The sequence below is a fragment of the Acanthaster planci genome, linkage group LG10, assembly GCF_054643075.1.
Source record: "Acanthaster planci isolate LZ-2023a linkage group LG10, COTS_SCS, whole genome shotgun sequence".
In the NCBI taxonomy this organism is placed as follows: domain Eukaryota; kingdom Metazoa; phylum Echinodermata; class Asteroidea; order Valvatida; family Acanthasteridae; genus Acanthaster; species Acanthaster planci.
The window spans coordinates 14,598,039-14,620,726 of NC_141786.1; the positions used below are offsets into that span (position 1 = coordinate 14,598,039).

The window sequence follows — 22,688 nt, forward strand, 5'->3', positions numbered from 1 at the left end:
GTCGGCATGTAACTTCACGTCGGCATCAGAGACAGAAATGTCACGAAGACGTATGATATTGACTTTTCGACTTTTTCTTGGTCATCACCCAGCCCTTGTGCGGATGCATTACGTCAGGGGAAGTGTAGCAATGACACATCAAACGGACTGTGTGTTGGTTTGAGGGTCATTCCTACGCCCTGTATACGGAGAAATGCTTGTCGTGTTTAGTTTAGGCCTTGCACAACACCACGGTCTATTATGTAGGACTCTCTGTATACACCTGGTAACACACTTCAGTTATGCTAAGTTGCTAGGACTGACGTCTTTGGAATACTATACCAGTGCTGAAGCAGGACCGAAACAAGCACGTCTGACAGAACAGTCCTTCGTGGGTTATGAATGTTTTAATCATTTGACAGTTCTGCCCAATTCAGATAGTATTAAGCATAATTTAAATCAAGTTTACAGAAAACTATTGCAAAACATTGAACATTTCTTGTAGGCCAGGGTGGCAAACCGTTAATGACCCACAGCGCAACTGACTTGTCGAAGGCCCACCCAGAGAGACGCATGTCACTTTCCTGTCAGTGACGATGGTGTGTGAAAACCGGTCACAGATTCCAAATTTAGGAGCGGTTCCTGTTCTGTTTCTTACATGTAACTTTGGGAACTCGGCTCTAAAGAAATGCTCATAATCGTAATATCTATAGGTGAGGCAGGTGTAATTGAATTGGGGTTGCAAAGTGCTCTGGGATGGAGATGAACAAAACATTTTGGGGCTAGCTGAAGACATGATAATGACTCTCTAACCGCCTGGGTGAGTTGAAGCGACCAAATATGAGACAACCTAGAATTCAATCACCGTTGTCCACAACGTAGAAATCTAATTTCACCACGGCATCTAGCCTCATCGGGTATTCGGCTTATGCAAGTTATGGTATACCCTAGGGCAATTTTTGGCACATGCAGGTAAACCTGGCAAGATCAAAGTTGAAGAATCTGCATTAAAGTTGAATGAAAGATGTGTACTCTGGTCACTGGTATGATTAATGGGTTTCTGGAAGCTGATAGTGGAAGGGGGTTGTAATTCGTCCTCATGAATCACAGTTTAAATGTTCAACAACTAAACTTTAGCTGACGACTTGCACAGACGACCACATGTCCCTTATAATTTGAAGGGCCAAGAAGTTGCATGAATGGCTTGACATGACAGGGAGTTTGCTTTATGATCCGGAGAACCGCTTTAATAGCACTGGATTTTGCAAGATGCAGATTGAGAATGTCTGAGTTTGTGGGAGACTGTACTGACTGTGGCATGTGTGCACTGGTAATGGCAGTTGACTTAGATTCATGTGCAAATGGAGTGTTGACCGGCAAGTTTGGTTGTGTAAGCCTATTTCTTTGTGCAGTATTTTTGGACTCACGAAGTGTTGATTCCATGTGACTGCTAAGGGTTGAAGCAGAAGTAAGAGTAGGAGTCAGTTCAAAGACACGCCTCTCACAAATTCGGTAATGTGAAGTCTTGTGAAAAAGTTCATGTATCCTTTTATCGGTCAGTGGCCGAAGTTCCATGTGGCAGCAGTAAGCGGGGACATTACTGTCCACAGAATCTCCCTCTCACTACCATCTGTTTCTGAAACGCTCCATGACAATGTTCCCAGTAGTAACAAGTGCCTCCAACCTTGACAAAGTTTTGGATGGAAGCTCTGTTTCAGGCGGCTTTTTATCCGCGCCAACAAACCCTGCAACGTGAGCAATCGGCAATTTTGTGTATATGTATTGCCATTTCATCTCTAAGCATGTAGTTATATAGCACGACGACGCTTATCAGTGTACATTTCAGCTAGAAATGCAATGATAAAGGTCTCAAATTACGTTTCCACCTTTTGCAAAGAATATGAAGATTAACCAGAGCTCACGAGAAAGATAGAAGTGATGTCAGATTGTCTTTTAAAAAATTGTCACCACATAGGGTTGTTCTAAACACCCCTCGACCCCTTCAACTGACGATTTCACTTGTGGCCATGTAATACTTGCTGCTGATCATGAACGGGATCTTGTCCGAAAACGGGACTCTTCCCACAGGTATTCGCACATCGATTTCTGTGTGTGGAACATTACCTTACCTTGGTCAGGTAATGGGCCTGGTTAACTAACTACAAGCTCAATCAAACAGTATGCCTAAAGAAAAAAAATTCGAAGCTAATTGTCGGGCTTCACTTTCCTAAATAAACATCCTCCAACAAACTTTTCCTCCTCCAAAAATAATCAATGTTGCATTCACGTAGACTCGAGTCTGCGCCTTGCTGTCTAGCTCTCTTCTAACTGAGCTACCGTGCAATTCGGCCAAGAAAGCAACTTTGTTATATTTTATTCTTAAAAATTTCTCCACCCCATTTATGATAATTGCTCCAACCTTCCCATGACAAATACACCGGCGCAACGGTGCAAATACGCACATTTATAATAACGACCCCTAACCCGCATCTCGAACGCCACGCGACCAGCCAGATTCGTAATCAGCACATTCACTCGTGACGTGCGCTCGCGCATGCATCGCTTTTTAATAACGTTGATGTTTCTCAATCTAGGGGAACGATAAGTAACGCAATACCTAGAGCTGTGTTTGATAAAAACACAATTTCCATGAGTTCAGGCACCCGTTAATAATCTGTATTTTGAGGGATTTGAACGTAAGGTCGAGGGGGTCGTGGGGGTCAAGGCTGTTTTAGAACAACCCCACCGTATATTGTAAAAGTGTTGAGGGCGTTGCAGCCAGTAACAGGGGATACCCTGTGGGGCCTGCTAATGTCTTCAAGTTCAAGTAATTATGACGGGCAAAGTTAACATATGATCCGCGTACACAGATATCTCTATTATCAACAGAGTTATCTCTATTAAAAATAGAGATATCTCTATTCCTGGATTAAACTTTGCACGCCATATGTAATTGTTATACATTGCAAATTCTTCAGCCAGCTGTATTTTGTTTCAAAACTAGTATCGTTCATTTTCCCACCCGTCCTATTCATCTGTATTTCTGTTAATTAAATAGTTTAGTCTCTTTTTCGACTTAAATAGCCCTGTTAAGCCCATTGTTGGCCAACTACAACAATTCTCCTAACAGTGTGCGGTGTTCCAAACTTCCTGAGTCCCACTAGGAAGACGTTGCAATCTAGTGAACGCTGATAGACGTAAGAAGTTAAGAACAACTCTAACAATTCTTGCAATCCAACGTGGCGAAGGCTCTCCTTCTTGGTCCGCAGGAGTGCACTATTACGAAACAATTTCCGGATTAAAAATCATGGTGTTAAGCAAACGCTGTTGATGCTTTGTACTGATGCATGCTACATTACTACGCTTCTGTGCGTAAAATTCATTCAAAAAAAGTTGAACAAGGGTATGATAGAATCAAACAAACTCAGGCCAAATGATCTGTCCGTAAAAAGTCTACAATCTTACAACTGATCCTTTTCAGAAAATATCAATAAAATTGCACACAAACTGGATGGCAAATTTGGGATTACATGACGCTCAGTACCTGCCAGACTAGCACACATGGGGATCTTGTGTGACAGACAGCTACCAGAGTTCTCGCGTAAGACCGCCAGCGCTCCGGATAGGGCTGGCGATTGATTCACCGTTTCCAGAGAGCGCAAATCTAGTGGCGGTCATGATCAAGCCGTCGGTGTCGAGCAGTAAACAGTTTGTCCCAAGTCTTCGTATGCAGGATAGAGGGCACCAGACAAACGACTCGGGACAGCTCAGAAGCTATCGCAGAAAAGAGCTATGGCTTAGTGGCTAAATGCAAACCCATTTCATTAGCATTTCCTTGACTATAGGCAGCTCTTTTATTTGGGCGTTAGTCACTGAAACAAAGGGAAGTGGACGACGCCTTCGACTGACCCATCGGTCATAGCTAACTTGCGTAGCGCGAGTAAATTCGAGCCCAGCCTTTAACCTTGTCCAACCCTAAACCGATAATATATTCTCAGTAATCAAGGCGAAGGTGCTTGTATAGGCCTAAATTCAAAAGACGCTTTTGAGTGCAGCGTACGTAAGAATATCTCAACAATCGGCGAGATCTTTAAAGAGAATTATCCCACAAAGTAATGACCTCCCCCCCTTTCAAAAATAAAATACAAAATGACTGTGATGAAGCTTATACTTCGATAAACACGTAGGTTGGAATTTAGGAAATTATCTTCATGTATAAGCACCAAAAAGACAGAACATGAAAGCGAATCGGGAGACCAAAATCTATTCCTCAGCTATTGGTATATCTTTAAAGTATTATACATTTTCTTCCCACGTACTTATACATCATGTGAATTTAAATGTCCAAGAACAAGGAGACACGCAAACAATAATGCCGGGTGTTGAATATCATAAATGATTTGCCACTTTTGACCTTTCATTTATTATTATTGTTTAAAAGGGGAGGGTTCGAGTTAGAACCCCCCCCACAACTTAACAAGGAAACCAAGCGGAAAATTACCAGGTGGGGGAGCTCAAGGGTTCTGATACTCGCTGAGTGGCCTTTTACTTTCAGGCTCCTTCGTCTAATAGTTTAAATATTGTGTGCTTGCTTCTTGTAATGTATACATTTCCCGTAGGTAAGGTTGCAGAAGAGCTTGAAGCTCAGTCTGAAATTGTATTACGTAATCGTACTGAAAACCCGGAAGCGACGATCAACGATTCCATTGAGTTTCAATAGAGACGCATTGACGCAGTAGAATGCAAGACAAAGGAAATGACGTACTCCTTTCTACGATGGCTACGGAGGAAAAAATGCTGACCGACCACTCTGAGCGCATCAGTAAACTTGAATGATTCTCTCGGGATATCAACAGGCGTGTCATTGGTCTTCCGCAGCGGAAAAGCAAGGAATACCTGGTCCTTGTAAAGAAATTGCAAGGACGATTTCTCAATGGAAGATGTCAAGTTAGAACGCGCTCATCGTGAGGGGCCTAAACATGGCGGCAAGCCTCAGCAGCAGCTTATAAAGCTGAATTACTACTGTAGCGGAAGGGTTTAAGCAACAAATAAGTTTCAGTATTAAACACGTACACATTTGACTATTGAACTCGTTGGTAAATTGTATTTATATCACGAGAGGGTGCTCCGTTGTTCTAAATTGAGTACCTGGTATCTGTATGTATGTTCTAAAAATAGACCTTGTAGCTGGGAAGACGGTGTGTGACCTCGGGTCAGGGAGAACAATAGAATTGGGGTCTTCCGTTGGAACGTACGTAAAAAGTTGTCGTTTTGGGGAGTTGGGTTGTTGTTACGTGTTGCTAACACTCGAAACGACATGGCGCCCTGACTGTCACGAGGGGAGACTCACCACCATATGTTTGCCAGGGGATAATTCTTGAATCAGGGGGGACACTCATCACTTTCAGATCATTTATTTATCAGCAGTTGACTCAAACATGAAACAAGTGAGTGGAATGTAAGTTGCAGTGAATATTATACACTGTAATCAGCAATTTGTGAAATTGCGACAACAAATGGAATACACTATCTTTCAGTTGGCGGTTTGAATACTCTAAGTTAATGAAAGAGAACTTTGAAATACAAAGAAAGTATGTACTGCTTTTTATGACGACAACATCGGTAATCACGGAAAACTTACAGCTCCTGGAGCTTGACGAGTCCTTCAAAGGCTTCAGACATAATGGAATGGATGTAGGAGTGTCTGATGTGGCTGCCAAATAAAAAGAATGCAAAATATATTTCAGGAAACATAGGTGTGCATTAATTACGAAAAGAACAAGTCATCACCCGCACCCCCCATTTCAAACGAAGATTTACGGCCTCGGTTTGATTCTTTCACTTTCACATCATTTATTACCTGTACCTGCTGTGACTGACTGGAAGTCTACTCAAATTTTGGGAGAGCTGGAATAAATGCCAGAATCATCAAAATCAGACAGCCGTGTCTCAGGGCATCTGTTCGTCTGTCAAGAGACAATTGATACCCCGGCTCTACGCGGAGCCCCCTCAACATACTACACTACCAAGATAAAATAAAGGTCTTTCAGCAACAACGCAGTCCCCCGACTAAGAATCCCCACTATCGTTTGGAGACTCTTACCAAGATTGATCTTCAAGCGAAGAGGAAGTAGTCCTTCCAAGAGTTGGCAGCCTAAAAGCAGGGTAAGAAATACCGCTTCGTGGCTGGTAATTGGAGGGGCACCGGTGGATATCCGGCTCACTTCCACTACTAAATTTGCGAGGTCACTGACACCCCTTCAATCTGCGTGATTTAATGCTTCATCTACTTGCAAGGTAATTATCATATTGATTTTTCTTCGCAGAAACTTACTTCGTGGAAGTTCGTTGTCAATCTTTAGTGTTTGTTCTAAGTTAGGTTTTTTGGGGTCTTTTTGAATACTGATATACCAGTAATGTTATCTTATTCATTCATTAGTCCCGTTTTAACAGACTTTTTTCACATTTCCATATTATGACTACATTACTACGATATTATTTACTTGTTGGGGGGAATCCTAAAATATCTTACTTAGTCTGTAAAAATATTTCCGCCCTAAATGCTGTTGTTTTCGAAAGAACAAATATTTTGTTCTTTTTTCACGATGGTCCGCCGACCGTAGTATAAGAGTTCATTTCACTTCGTCTATACATTTCGTTAACAGCCGCTGATTTCTTGTGTGTAGTGTTTGCAAAGGTTGTGTTGTGGGAGTCTCCATTAATGAACGGTTAAACCTTAAAAAAATGTACAGAACAAAAATTCACCAAACGCATTGTAAGATGTAAAGTAGTAAATAATTGAAAGATGTAGAGTAGTAAATAATTCGATCAGTGAGAAGTTAAATTTTATTTAAACAATTTCTTAAAGCGAAAACATTGCGAATTCGAAATCGAACCCAGAGCATAATGGTATGGTCCAAATATGGTGGCTGTTTCCAAGCCACCTGGTGAAAGGATAATCGTCAACAAAGAGTACGATTCCCACACGTTAAACCTCCCTTTTTCATGAATCCGCAACACCACATTGTCTAGGAGCATTACTCCAATGCAAATTCACTGATCACTCCTGGCAGTTGAAAACTGTCGCGCCTGTTTCCCACCCTCACCCCGCGGATGTTGTTTGCATACTACAAACGCCCTGTAGTTCATATTACGGAAGATAAATTACAAGATCATCGATTTAATCTTGGAAAATACCACGCTGTTTTTTTTATCACGAAGCAGTTGACTCAAACATGAAACAGGTGAGTGGAATGTAAGTTGCAGTGAATATTATACACTGTAATCAGCCAATTTGTGAAATTGCGACAACAAATGGAATACACTATCTTTCAGTTGGCGGTTTGAATACTCTAAGTTAATGAAAGAGAACTTTGAAATACAAAGAAAGTATGTACTGCTTTTTATGACGACAACATCGGTAATCACGGAAAACTTACAGCTTCTGGAGCTTGACGAGTCCTTCGAAGGCTGCAGACATAATGGAATGGATGTAGGAGTTTCTGATGTGGCTGCCAAATAAAAAGAATGCAAAATATATTTCAGGAAACATAGGTGTGCATTAATTACGAAAAGAACAAGTCATCACCCGCACCCCCCCATTTCAAACGAAGATTTACGCCCTTGGTTTGATTCTTATGGAAATCATGGCAAATGACTGCAAAGAGTTATTCTAAAAGATTCCAAAGGCTCATCCCCTGAAAAACTGGACTGCAGCGATATCGGAGAAACTGTCTGGAGGGAGCAGATTCCGCCCCTTGCTCTAATAGGTGAAGGTTGATATGAACAATATGTTGGGCATGCGGATCACCGCAGCAACAACGAAACTGTAACGCTGAAAAATTGAATACTCTTTGAAGCCATGAAAAGCTCGTTTTGTATCCTACAACAATACACACAATAATCAGGTCAATTACAATCGCTCGCATACTGGGGTGTGAGGTTGCACTGATCGTTCCTCATGGGTTACTAAACTGCACACCAAGCTGCACCACGTACGCATGACGAAGAATGTGGACTACACCCGGCCGATTAGCAACTTGATTTCAAATCTAGGTGAAAATATTGTGCAAAATTTGTCTGTTGGAAGTTTTCAAGGTTACGGGCCAGAATGGTTGTTCCAAACGGTAACCAAGAAGCTTGTATTGAGTCATAAGGGTCATGATACTGTGTAACAAGTGCTCTCGTGAAAGGAAGCACAAGGGGTGAAAAGGCTCGTGTTAGAAAATATTTGAGGGATACCCCCCGTACTTTCAGACACATCATGAGGTTCGAAATGTGTTTTGGTACCCTGAATGGAATGTTATCTCTTCCTAGTTGCATGGGGGGGGGGTATAGAACACATGCACTTCAGAAACAGTTTGCAAACTTACAGATAACGCAGCAGGAAAAAGCCCCTGAAAGTGCCGGAATGCAGAGTAGATAAATTGCCTTTCGCTAATGTCCTGCAAACAATATGAAAGCAAAGGTTTAGAAACTTTCCCCTTCAAAAAGATATGTATTCCCTTGAGGTTTTGTTAATGAATAATAATTCAAATATATTACCACTCTCATGAAAACCTTCAGAAAGAGGTCAAGGTCAAACTGCTTTTAAATAAAAATTGCATTTTTGACTTTGCTGTTCCTCTTAGATGCTTACAGTGAACTGGATGTCAGTCTCCCAGCCCATTCGAAAGTGTATAAAATAATGTCTATCGTATTGCTCAAAGTTCCACTTTTGGGTAGGAATTAAAAAAATAAATGCAGATCCGCCATAATTTGTCGACTAAACAGAGAAAGCTCAATTTCTCAATCGAATTTGTGCATAACTTCCCCAATAAAATGTGTTTCAAACAGGAGCATGCCTTACATCTTCACCGTTAGCTTGGGAAGTCTGCGGATGGTGTGAGTATTCCAGCCTAGCCAACAGGAAGTTTGATGCAAGTTCTGCATGCACCGATACAAGAAGATCTGCCTTGATCCTACGCAGTTAAAAAAAAGTCGAATAGATCAAGTCAAATCAATAAAGTCCGGACAGATCCAGCCATGTCCAGAGTGCCGGATATAGAACATCTCGTGTTTCCTCTCCCTTTTTCCCAAGGTATTATCACTTAGGTCTGCAGTTTTTTAGGAGTCGTTTTGGTCACTTTTATGAATGCACCAATGAAGAACCCTTATGCGTATATGATCCTGGAACTATGACGTACTTGTAACATCATGCTTCCAGGACCGTGCGATTTATAATTGTAATTTTGAAAACTTATAAATTAGGATCACATTACAGAATTAGAAAAAAGGTCCAGTTTTAGAGGCAGGAGGAAACCGGAGTATACCCAGAGAAAAACCTGCGAGGAAACCAAATGCACTTAAAAGCCTGGGCTAAGTTTTTGAAAATTTATTTTAGCCCATTCAATTTAGTAGAGGATTTTCTAGGTGCCATTTTGATCAATTTGCAAATCTCCATCTTTATTAAAATTATACCAAACAAAGACACACCGACAGCAGACCGATATTGGATTACTGTTGTAGTAACGTCGGGCGATCACCAAGCAAACGTTGAAAAAGTCAATACCTGACGTCCTTCTGAGGGCATTTTTGCACCCAATGCCGACGGGAATATAATGTGTAACTCAAAACTCAGGAAAACGTTAGAATAGACATTAAAACTCCAACGAAAATATTTAGCTGACGTTAAGGCCACGCTCAGTATCATTTACCAAACTTCGAGCCGGCGTTAACCCGACAATTTCTTATTCTACCTTCCAGTCTAGCTGACGTTACATCGACGTTCCATCAAGTAAGGTATAACCTGCATGTTACTTTCGCGGGCTTACCCAGGGGCTGGGGCTTCCTATCATTACATGCCAGATATTTCTTTTTTCAACTTCTTTATGCACCCAGTGACTAAATTTCTTACATCTTGCAATACATTCCAGGATCGAATTTTAAATGGTGTTGTTTTATTTTTGCTGTGTTTTTATTAGCTTCAAAAACAAACTAAGGATTTTCATTCTCAGTAAACTATTATCTTTTCTGGCAATGGATGGCATTTATATGCAAAATTGCATTCACAAAGCAGAAACAATAATTGAATATCAAAGCCTTGCGAAACTCATGATAAATGGGAAAAATCGTTTGAGAAATGTACAAATAGCCTATTCCTGTCGACATGCTAATTAAGGTCAAAGTTCACACTTTAAAACTTTACTGAGTGATTGCAGTGAATGTTACAAAAGCGCAGTAAATACATGAAGCAACACATTAGTTAAATGTAAAGGTCGTTCATAGTAGGTTTACGTCTCAAATGCAAAAAAATTGCAATTTTTGCAGTAACAGTTTACGGTGCGGAGGTACGTCACACAGAGACTACACAATGACGTCCTTACGATGCCAAAGCATGGACCATCAACTGACGTCAAATGTTGAACATGTTCAGACAAGTGTTCAACGTCAAAAGGCTGACTTCAGGCTGACTTCATATTTTGATCCCAAACAGCACACAAGACGCACACAAAACTAAAGCACTTACACGGTAGTGAGCAGATCTTAAACTTACACACCAGATCTTAAACAATTTCGCCAAGATGACCTCATTTTTGATTCATCTTGACACTTTGAACCTTAAAGTTTTCTATTGCCTTTGTTCACAGTGTTCAAGAGGCCTGTTAGGTCACCTAGCAATTTCAGATCTTCAAAATGGCACCGAAGAGAGACTGCACAAAGTAGACGGTCTTGAAAATGACGTAATGATGACACTTTACTTGATTTGTGATGAAAGTTTAAGATATCTTTTTAAAATTGACTTTGTACATATTTTCGAAGAGGCAGTTTGGTCATTAAGCAAGCAAATCCCTACCCAAAAAAAAGGACATAGATGGTAAGGGACAATCACATGGTGATGACATCACCTCTTTATCATTTATTATAAAAAGTGGATGGTTTATTATCCCTGTTGACGTTCATTATCCACAGTTTTTCAAAAGGCCCCTTAGGTCCAAATAAATAAATTACAAATAAATTGTTACTTTTAAAACCTTCAAAATTGTATAAAAATCACGCGATTTCTGTTATTGGCCTTAGATTAAAGCGATTTACAAATTTCGCTGACAAGTCATGCTAAGTAGATATTTTAATATCAGATATTACTTGAAGCTTGTACCCTTCTACATAGAGGTGCTGAAAAGCCCTCTGGTGTGTTGCAATCAGACGAAGAACTCTAAATGTCCTTCTATGATTCTACATTTCTTAGGTACTACCTTTCTCTCTTTCTGGTGTCTAGTGAAGTGCAACGTGAGATTTAATATTTTGTTTTCCTATATTCATGTACGTTCAAAGAAAAAGGACACAATAATTTATCAAAAAACAAAAACAAACAAAGCCCCCGTCAGAGTTTTCACGAAGTGAAAATTTTGGTCACCGGCCGGTAAGGATTAGTTTCGAGAATCGATCTTCGATCGTTGAGTGAAGGCTTGATTACTCTTTTAAAGGCGGCCACTTTGCGCTTCGAGAAAATATATAAGCTTATAAACAGTTAATTTCAACCCCTTCGGGCATTGTACAGTCAAGAAGATTTTGTAAACAAAATCATAGCCAAGGTATATCGTACGCTATGCTCATTTACCTGAATTTAACGATGCGGGACAACGTTGTTGGTAGTGCGTTATCCGTCCCGAGCTGAAGTGCACCCCCACTCGGCAACAGAAAGACAGGTAGTTACAAGCAGGTTCTTGCACGTGTTCTGCATGTACGCGAAGACCCTACAAGCCGGAATAAATTAGTTACGCGTACTAAGCTCCCTGCGTCAAACGTGCATATACTTGCGCGCTTCATGGTGCGCCTATGCGGTGAGTACCCAAAAAGACTTTTGTTCCGCTCGGAGCAGATTGGGAACGACAGCGTGTCATGCATTATACGCTATAATAAGGTTTGTATACAGATGATTTTGGTTTTCTTTTAGAGATTTAGCTTTTGCGTGTAAAACTTCACTGCCGAGGGCGCCCCTTTCTGTTGAACTGAACACAAAGGTCGCATTCGAGCAGTATGTTCTTGACACGGGTTTCCTGTTCTCGCCCTCGAACGGCGGGAACATGACTCAAGAACACTGTTCTCGGAACAGGATCGCACACCACCTCCTTGTCAGGGTTTTACACGAACACACGGAAAAACTCGTGAGATTTGATTTTTGAAAAGCTGCAAAACTATCGAGAAGGCTTAATACAAAACTGGAGACAATGGAAAGTTTTGCACAATAAACATCAATAATTTTCAATGACAGATATGATTTTTTCATGGAACAGAAGTTAGCTTAAACATTAACTCTCGAAGAATGTCCAAGGACACCGCCATGTTGCATGCCAGTAACTAGTAGCGATAACCGGTTGTACGTTCCCAGCGTTCGAGCGGCCGACCCACAAACATCAAATCGAGCTGTTCCTGAACATTTGAGAACAAGCCGCCCGAACTCAGCCATAATCTCCGAATGACAAAATACACGCTGTAACATTATCATGATATATATATTTTCTAGCATAAGTGTATCTTTTTTATTTCAATTGGCTTGTGCACACATGACCAAGGAGTTAAAAACGTCAACTTTGTTTCTAACACTTATTCCCTATTAACGGATTGCAAATGTTTCATTATTCACTTATGGTGATATCTGTATCCTTGTTATTTATCCATATTTATAATACAGCATAATAATTGTCATATTTCTGTTCCCATGTTTTCAGGATCTTTATATAATGGGATTCGTTTACGACGTCACAACTTTTCATCACCATTCAGTGATCACCAATGAAAACATCAAACTGACATAAGTGTTTCATTTCATTTTCAGTATCAATTGTGTAAGCACGGGAAAGGAACTTTTGGCTTCAATGTTGATTTAGAAGAAACTACCCCCTTCCAGCTTAAGTCATCACATCTTGCTGCCCGTCCATCATTTATTCTTCCATGTAGTTTTGCTGAAATTGATGTGTGAAACAGTATTAAAATAAAGAAATGTTTAGAATCAATGCCAAATGTTTTTATGGTCAAATAAGAAGCTTCCAAGTTTCCTGAGTGAGCTAGTGTGGTCTCACCCCAGAAAATCACTGAATTTAAAAATAGAATGGTTGATTTGTTCAGGAACCAACCTCTAGTTTGTTATGCGTTTAACGTAAATGTGTTGCTTATTATTGTGATACGGCTACAATGTTGAAATGGAAGGAGACAAAAGGACCAAACTCCGAAAAAGTTTAATTTTGATACACAAATTTTTCACGCAAAAAGAACCTTCTACAAGAGAAGGAAATATCTTCTAATCATGAGCGTAACGTATGTTTTGCACTTGATACAACACTCAGCAATGCCTTAGAACTATAAGTATCCAATAAAACTGTTTGCACCCACCTGCATTAGTTGGTAAAATCCTTGCCTGGGGAATGTCATCATCTGACTCCGACAACGAGTCATCTCCATGGACTGCTATGACCTTCCCCGTCTACTTCCGCTCACCCAGGGCGTGGAGACAGACAAGCCCTTGTGTAGTTTTCCCTCATACTTCAGGCAAGATGCAGCTACAATATTTGTGAGCCATCATTATCCCAAAGGACAAAGACATCCTTCTCCCGGTTGAAACTTAAGCAAAAATTGTTACAAAATGTGACTGCAGTATTTTTGTCCTGCACTGTACAGTGGAATAGATTTCTTGGTAAAGCATAAACTGTTGTTTTAAAATTAACTGCCAATTACCAGGTTAGCAGACTTGGAATTATAAATTAATTTGTCATTAGTTCTGCCTTGTGGATTGTCATTACTCTAATGTCTTTACTCTAATGTTAAACTGCCAAAAATTGCCTGGATTAGGTTGTCTTGCTTTTACTCTAAATAAAACTATACCTCTCAGCACTTTTAGCAAATTTTCTAGTTTCTTTCTTGCAGTGACCGATTTTATATTTGCATAAATGCATACTTTGTAGGTGTGCGCGTACATTATATGAAGTCTGTTCAGTGGCAATCCATAGTAGTAGCCACACATCGAACACAAAACGTACCATCATCATTTTATTTATTTTTGTTCTCATCTTATGGTTCTTTTGATTCTCAGTCACGGTAGCCTTCCTCCGGAATCAGAAGTTTCCTCATTTGAATAAGAAGACAGAAATTTAAATGAGAAATCCCTTTTAAGGTGAATGCATTTGAAATTCAGGATTCGTGGTATAAGTTCAATTTTAAGATGCAGTGAAACCCACAACCAGTCTACTACGTGTACAGCCTACAGCTATTATTCTACTGCTCTTTATATGTAAAATTAATAAGAACAGTTTGTTTTTTCCTCAACAACATTGGTGGTATTATAGGTCTAGCTGTCGCTAAGTCCCATAGTATGAAATGCGGAAAATATCCATTTCAATCATTTAGACTCCAATAAGCTAATACATGTACAAAACCATTTCAATTAACGAGACTTAGGCCTATAAAGCTTTCCCGATTTAATTTAAAAGACCACAAACGTTGGGAACAGAAAACAGACCCACCTTATGAGCAACAAAGGGTGAAAGAAGAAGTTATAATTTCTTGAATATAAATTGAATGCCATCATTCGATTTCTTAATTTTTGTTAAAAGTGAGCTATCCTATCTGGGGAACCCTATACTTTATGAAAGAGAGTGTAGGCTTACAGTCTTCACTGTTTTGCAAGTAGGCCTATAGGCTAAACAACTATGTTTAAGGTTGGGGAGGCCATGGGGGAGACTGCATGTGATCTAGGCTTTTGTGTACAAAAGGTAGCTATTTTTACAATTTCCCGGAAGCGTATTTTTTTTATTTACACCGTAGCCTTGGATTTTTCGCTTTGTTAGTGCTAATTCGTGCTTGAAAAAAGACTAAAGCTGACTGAACCGGTCAGAGAGAGCGCGCGAAAACACGAAACGATGGTGCCTGTACTACAACAAATAAATATCTGTATTTAATTCCGACAATTGATACTTCAGAGGTGATGGACCGATGGATTGTGACAGTGATTCCTCTTCCTCTGATGGTCAACTTATTTCTTTTCTTTGTGTGAAAAAAGCAGAATTTTAATCACCACCGTGATCGCTGGCTTGATGAGCTAGGTTAGCCAAACTCACGCAATGTTTTTAGCATTATTACTTTTTGGGCGAGGGGGATAAAATACAGGCTACGGTGTAAATAAAAAATACGCTTCCCGGAAATCGTTGAACTATACTCGCCTTATGGGTGTATGAAGAATGTACAGAAAATATGAAGCTGCGTAATTCACGATGACACATCCCGAAAAGGTCTTTTGAACTTGCATTTCGGTCAGCAAAATAACAGAAAAATGTAATTGTAAAGAAAAAAGGGAAGTCCTGATTGTGAGAAAATATTGAGAGGTTTGGGTAACAGAAGCAATGATTTCCATGTAATTGTTGTTTGACATTTCTTACACATATATTCCCGTATGTGTGGGTCCTCGCACAGTGGCCATGCAGAGACTATATGGGCTAGGCGAGGCCTAGCTTTAAGCATCAACACAACCTCGGAAGTTGAATGCAATGACAATTGTTACAGTAACTGTGAGTCATTCATTAATGTCCATGTACAGTTACGGAACTTTAGACACTTGTTCTTTGTCTCAAATAAAATTATCCCATAACTATTACTAACGCTGATGTCGAGTCCATTCTCCTAGGCCGCCTGTTTAAGATCGGCCAAGCACATATCTATTCCCTTAGTAAATTCATCTTTTGATCTTGTGTGGTTGGCAAAATACTTATATAGAAGGAAGCAAGGCCAAAGAGGGGAATTCCTGATTGTGAGAAAAATAAGAGGCTTGGGTATAAGAACAAGGCCACAGTTAGGCCTAAGTGAGTAAGTAGGCTTAACGTTAACGTTAGGCCTACAAATACGAGTTCGAAAAATGTCCATGTTTTGGGGTTACAAAGAAAACCTTTAACGATAAAAATACACAGCAGACACAGAGGCCTGTAGGCCTAGAACGTTTGAATACTAAGGCTAGCCTAGGCCTCAACACACGTTCACTTACAGCTAAGTTTAGCCTAAGGTTAAGCATGTTACTTGCCTAAATTAACGTTAGGCCTATTCCCCCATGCTAACCGTACAAAAAAGTTATGAAACAGTTTCATAGCCCTGGCAAAATTCCAATTCAAACTTCAAAAAAGAATACTAAAAGAACGGTCATAAAAGCCTACATAAGGGTTTACGGAAATCTCAAAACAACGAAGAAGCGGAGGCGACAACTTCGCCGCGGCGGTAAACAATGAATAGTCCCCCCAGCATAGCAAGCGAGTAAGTCTCTGCACGTGCCTATAACGTTGTAGAAAATCTATTGCAACAATCTCAGTATTATTGCACAATAATAGATCCTGAAAGTTGACCCCGGATGGCGCACCTCTGGGACTCTTGGATAGGAAAAATAACGTGCAAAGATTTTCGAATTTGTAATATGTTTTCGTTCAGTTATTTCTTTAAAAAATCCATCTTGGAAAAAGAGCTTTGAAAAATATTTGCTGGTAAATCAATTTATAGAAACTGAAAGAGAAATGTCCTGCCAAATATTGACCCATCACTTCCGAAAATCTAAAACACGTGAAGGACAGTCCAATGCGGCTGTCTCGTTCGCAGATGAACATTTACGGTTTGAAATTTTATGGTAGTCTGTCTGTAAAAGCCAAATAAAAACAGATCAAAATATTTTACAGTTTTTTGATTTATAAGGTAATAAACTTGAAGCAATAATCCACTGTTACGAAAGATTCTAATAGTTTATTTAATCTTTGCTGACAACAACTGCGTTATGTCAGATCAACGGAATATGGAGCCCATCGACTACAGGTACGTAAATCTTTGCAACGTTTTACACGGGGAGTGAAAACAAACGTACATGAACAAGGAGCCCTAGGTACGATATCGCCGGACGTGGAAGGTCGTTAATGAAATTCGTTTTAACCCATCTCCAGGTGAATTTTCCTGGATATTACTCGAGGAAGACAAAGGTAAAATTCCAACTTGAGTGTTTCATGCGGTTGTTTCAGTTAGGAATTACTCTTCCAAAAATTATCGAACATGATAGGACGGCCCTATGTAAAATCCCCCCAGGGGTGCACCCTCGTATTTAGGCCAGAAATATGTCCGCCGAGCTCATTAATAAAAGTTATAGACTCAAAATATTCTATATTAGAGGGTTCTGAGAGCCATGGAACTGAGGAATTGAAGAAATATAAGACTGGACCTCTGGGTCGGACTCAGGGCTTCCAATTCTGAGCAATTTGGATGCAATCGGGTTTGAAAGTGGCACTATTGAGCCATTTTGCCGAGGGAGGGTTTTTCAAAATGGCTACTTTTCTGGACAGGGACATTTTCTGCATTTTAGGGGTGGTCTGCTTCTGGTAAAAATTTCTCAAACATTCATTGGTCAACCCCTTGAAAATTGAAAAGAAAATGAAAGAGGACATGTGGAACATCAATTTTCTGTGCAGCCTGAACACCTGTGAGAGTTGTATTTTTAAGATATTTGTGAAGTATGGGGATTTATCACTGCTGTTTATGGGAATTTATTTTTAGTGGTGCACCCCTAGGCGGGCTGCGCGATGGTTCCGGAAGCTCGCTGCGTGACCTTTTACTCTCAGGCTGTATTCATTTAACAAAATCACATATCCAAAGTGATGCTAATTAAAGAAAGAATCACAACCCAACAGTAGCCACTAAAAGCATTCAGTGATAAGAGATAAGAAACAATATTTACCACAAACTTGCTCATCTCGTCCGTTGAGGCAGTCTTCGCGCCCATTGCATCTGGCTTCTGGAGACACGCAGGAGCCGTCTTCACAGTCGAAAAGACTACTGTTGAAAACTTCACATGAGGGTTGACCTACAGTAACAATTATAATTGGTGCATTCCTAAACTATTTAACATTCAGACATTACCGTAACTACAGGTTTCGGCCAATCAGACTCACGTTATAGGTAACCAAAAGATACTGGCTTTAAACATGGTTTTAAACATAAGGCAGTTTAGACGATATACTCGTCAGCTCAATATCTTTATCTTGGATGGTATTGGTGACCAAGACCTATGGTAGTGCACCCTGCTGATCTTGGTTTTGGCTCAGCACAACCAGAACTGGTGAGCTCCGCAGACCACCATGTAAATTCCGAAACATCACTTTAGAGCAATAAGGTTCCCGATTCACAGAGGGTCCCCGATTGACAACTGTGTACAAAACATATAGGTGGTCTTCTAAAAAAGTTAGAGTACAAACAAAAGAGGAACAATAGGGGTCCCCAGTTGCAGGCAAATACACACTTGGGTGGGTGTGTGTGTGTGGGGGGGGGTTGCACTTGTTAAGGTGTGTGTGGGAGCTCTTCTATGTATAAACACAGCCACTAATCGAGGTCGCGTTGTAAATCGAAAACGTAATGAGTTTGCAATACAGTGAAATTTGCGGCCACAGTCAGCATTTCTGATGGTCAGCAAAATCTCAAGGCGTTTGGAAACCGTCCTCGGTGTACGTATTTAACACGCCAGATGTTTAAAAACACACGCCCTAAATTGACAGTTTTGACGCTCTGCTACGCTGGTCCTGTGTCGGGTCGGCCGGCGGCAGTCCGGATCGCTGAGCACAATAAACGTCGCCAAGTGACACAAAACCTCAACACATATAAAAGTCAGATTGTCCAAAAGCATCACAGAGTCACCTTTCCATTACGCCTGTGGACAGCTGCAGCAGTTCTCAGATGTAATTTTCTTATACCTTAAAATATTGTGAGTAAAAACGATTTCACCACATGTAGTAGAATACCAGTATAGTATAACCAGGCCCTGTCTCGGTACCATCTACTACACATCATTACATGCAGGACCATAGTATTGGCTAGTACTTAAAGTATGGCTACTAGTACAACCACCATGTTGTTGATAAACTAACGTAGATCTTAGACCTCTGTTTGAGTGAATGTGCCAGTGTAACAGGGATAGGCAGTTGGAAAAGCTTTATTACATGATCTATATTTACAGTATCAGGTCTTTTAAAATTGTGTTTAAAAGGGCATTTTGTTTGGCGAATGTGGGTCTTCGATCCAGCTTAGATACCCGACCCCCACCAGTCCACCCCAAAGAAGCATGGGTTGAAGGAAGACAGTGGAATGAAATTAATTTTCTGTTCCAGCAGTGAGGCTAGGGAGAGAGAGAAATGTTTGTCGTAAATAGTACACTATAACTCACAGCATGGCGTATTTGGTCTGCAACCTTACTTATAAGTAGCGGTGGGTATTCGGATCAGGTGGGCATACATAGTGTGGACCTCTGCACAAAGAAGTCCACATAAGGTAGGGTGCGATAGCGTAGTGTGTGGCGACACGTGTGCCCTTTGAAGCCAGCACCCTGTAAGTATTGAACTTTTTATTTTCATCGCAATTAGAGTTAGTTATTGTATTTATATTTACTTTTATTACCTAACCCGTGATTGGCGATTTCTTCGCTGTTGGTTATGAAAACAAAATAAATAAAACCCACTTCACAGGCTGACAGCAGTGGTAAGAGGGCTCATGTGGGTGGATGGGTAGCTCACAAGAGTGATTTGTTGAAACCTCCTCCTGTAGATGTGTTGTTGCACCGGGTTCGTAATCCAGTGAAGAGAGATGGCGTGGCTTTGGTAGTCAAGGATTACACGTTGGTTGTGAAATTAGGCAGGCGTGAATACTTCAAACTCCGGCACGATGTAAATCAGCATGGCTACATCCGTAAGAAGGTAAGTGAACTAGGTCGAGTCGCCATAGAACTCCAAAAGAACACCCAGGAACCAAATAACTCACCTGAATTATTTGTGCATCCGCACCACCTTTCTGATATTGTCAAGGCCTTGCACGATATTTGCTGGCTTCAGGGAAGACAAACAGTTGTATGATGTTCCGTCACTAGTACTGAAGATTGGTTATTCCGTCAAGAAGTGTGCACTCGTCTTGAAAGGAATTGCCTAGTCTGGTCACAAACACAAAGTGGAACGTGCAGAAGAGATTCAGCAATTATGCGAATTGAACTGGTGAAACCTTGTGTCACACTGTCACTCGAACACAGGACACTGTACCAAAAAATAAAACGAAACAAAGTCACCATTCTCCCGACAAATTCTGATGTAGTCCAAATGTTGTCGTTCCTTCATAAAGCTGGCAACTTGGAAGGGCAACTTCTCCAGGTTGCTCGGGGCAAACAAATTGAATAAAATCACTCTCTGCTTCCTCATGCATGTTCAGGCTTAAAAGGCAGGAGGAGGTTTCAAAAATGAAACTGGAATATTTCCACAAGCACAGCACAGCAAAACTAAAGGGGAATGCCTGTTGAGTGATTTAGAACGCCATTGTGTAAGATGTTCTGTGTTGTCAAAATAGTCGGTAAGAAAAGCAGAACTGTTCCTGTGCTTCTTAACGAGGTAGTAAGGTGGTTGAATGCCCTGGTCCCAAACAAGACATCAAGCTGGAGTAGCCCAAGACAGCAACTTCGTGTTCACACGATGCTGTTATAGCGGGAGAGGCCATGTACGAAGGACTGACTGTTTATGGGCACATGCAGATAAGGCTGGCCTTGACAATGCATCCAGCATCCGGTCCACCAAACTTCGTAAACATATAACAACTGCATCTCAAATTCTTGAATTACTGGAAAATCAGCTCGAAACTCTAGCCAACTTCCTGGGCCACGATCTACGGGTACATCGCGAATACTACCAGTTGGCAGATACTGTACGGTGGGTCACCAAACTGTCAAGACTTTTCCTAAGTTTGGAGAGGGGCAACCTGTCTTCCCAGCAGGGCAGGGCTTGATTTCAAACTACCTCAACAAAGCCCAGACTCACACTGTTAAGGACATCAGACCCTGCCTGACACATTATTTTCCTTCCTAATCACCCCCCCAAAGAAGGAAAAATAGACAAATACAAGGAAAAATGGGCCAAAAATCACCTCAATAGGTGTATCTTGCCCAAAGAACTCCAAATATAATGTTCCATTTTTTCCAGCCACCTCCACCCTCACTCCACCACTCCAACGCCAAGAAGAGACAGCCAGATACCTGTAAACGTACGTGTACTTTAACTGATGGATTTCAATGTTTTCTGTTTACTCGCAGAAGGCTTCACCAGTGAAGAGGAATGGAGCGACAGTAAAGACTCCCATGATAAATCAGTCGAAAATAGTAAGATTTGGCAAATCTGTCTGTCTGTCGGGCTGACCATTGGGAGGCCTGGCTGTCATTTTCTTACCTCTACAGCATTTGGCCAAGTGGTTAGGGTCTGTGGCTTCAAATCATAGGGTTGGAGGTTCGAATCCAGCTGGTGGCTGTGTGTTGTGGCCCTTGGCAAGTCACTTCACTCCTGCTTGCCTCTCTCCGCCCAGGAGCATAAATGGGTACCAGCATTAGCTGGGGAAGCAACCTGCGATGTACTGGCATCCCATCCAGGGGGAATAGAAATATTCTCAGTCGTTTTATACCAAGGAAACCGGAGATAAACACCGGCCTGATGAGCCCAATTGGCTGGGACCAGACTTGCTTTTACCTTAACAGGACAGATTCCTGGCGATGCCGCCCCCTGCGGAAGAGAACCGCACCTTGCCATCACGATACTCGGGTCAAGCTACAATTTGGTAGTGGATATAACCAGCTGTTTCAAGACGGTTTTTGCGTGCCAGTTTCAAGAAATGGATGTCAGCTATACTTTGCGAAAGACATGTATTTATAGTATCAAGGGAAATCGTTTTAAATTTAAATATGGGTCATTCTGTGCTTAACCTGAACAAATCATTATTACAGATTTTTAACGGAACTAAATAATCATCCGCACAGAGAGTGGGTTGAATACGTCTCGAAGGATGACAGGATACTTTTTCCAAAAAACACTTGTTACTGTAAAAGTGAAGCCCACTATAAATGTATTTTCAGCACAAAAGGAAACTTTTTATTGAAACCTGTTAAAAAGAATGTTGCATGATAGGAATAATATAGGCGTTCTAGCGAATCCTTCAACTTCCCACAAGAAACAAATATGATGGTTTGGAGTCAAGTCGAATGAAATTCCAAGTCACTCTTTTCGGCCCCAAATTTATTGAACAACCCAATCCCTTTTGCGGGACGTCTTAGTTAGAAGCACAGGTTTCCGTTTGCTTTGCCGAGGTTGGGTTTGAGTCGTTTAATAAGTGGTCTCTTTGAGTTGTTATGATCCCTGTCTGTAACCGGCGGTTGTCTAGGAAAGCGGGGCTCTGTGTCGTCATTTAGTTTGACAAGTGTAACGTGTACCGCCACATATTGAGAGACGAATCACCAAGGGGCGGCAGTGATAACTTTATTGCAGTGCTGATAATTGATAGCACCTTCAGGCTAGTAAAGCAATAGGAAACCGAACAAATTTCTGCACTCGCCTATAATATGATAAAAACCCCATTCCGATAGCCTGAATATGATTTTTCAATAATTCATTTAACAAGCACACTTATCCACTAAATGTATTGATATTTTTAAAGAAAAATCAGAGATAATTTTATAACAAACAATGCTTACCACAGTCTTGCTCATCTCGTCCGTTGAGGCAGTCTTCGCGCCCATCGCATCTGGCTTCTGGAGACACGCAGGAGCCGTCTTCACAGTCGAAAAGACTACTGTTGAAAACTTCACATGAGGGTGGACCTGCGGGGAAAGTTATGATTTTTCCGTTCACAAACTGACCCCTCAAACGAGG

At 40.9% G+C, this 22,688-nt stretch overlaps 2 protein-coding genes across 2 annotated transcripts in view; both read right to left on the reverse strand.

The window, feature by feature from the left end:
• Positions 1-22,627, reverse strand: part of LOC110982060 (uncharacterized) — a 64,171-nt gene extending 41,544 nt beyond the window's left edge. Inside the window, exons 1-6 of the mRNA XM_087142647.1 lie at positions 22,511-22,627; positions 17,708-17,833; positions 8,828-8,939; positions 8,352-8,423; positions 7,419-7,490; positions 5,621-5,692 (exon numbers count right to left, since the gene is read on the reverse strand). Coding sequence (XP_086998773.1) covers positions 5,621-5,692; positions 7,419-7,490; positions 8,352-8,423; positions 8,828-8,910 — 299 coding nt within the window. The 5' untranslated portion in view covers positions 8,911-8,939; positions 17,708-17,833; positions 22,511-22,627. The remainder of the gene's footprint in view (positions 1-5,620; positions 5,693-7,418; positions 7,491-8,351; positions 8,424-8,827; positions 8,940-17,707; positions 17,834-22,510) is intronic.
• LOC110982033 (membrane frizzled-related protein-like) overlaps positions 21,741-22,688 on the reverse strand; it is a 29,003-nt gene continuing 28,055 nt past the window's right edge. The window contains exons 5-6 of the mRNA XM_087142507.1: positions 22,511-22,636; positions 21,741-21,745 (exon numbers count right to left, since the gene is read on the reverse strand). Of these exons, the coding sequence (XP_086998633.1) occupies positions 21,741-21,745; positions 22,511-22,636 (131 nt within the window). The remainder of the gene's footprint in view (positions 21,746-22,510; positions 22,637-22,688) is intronic.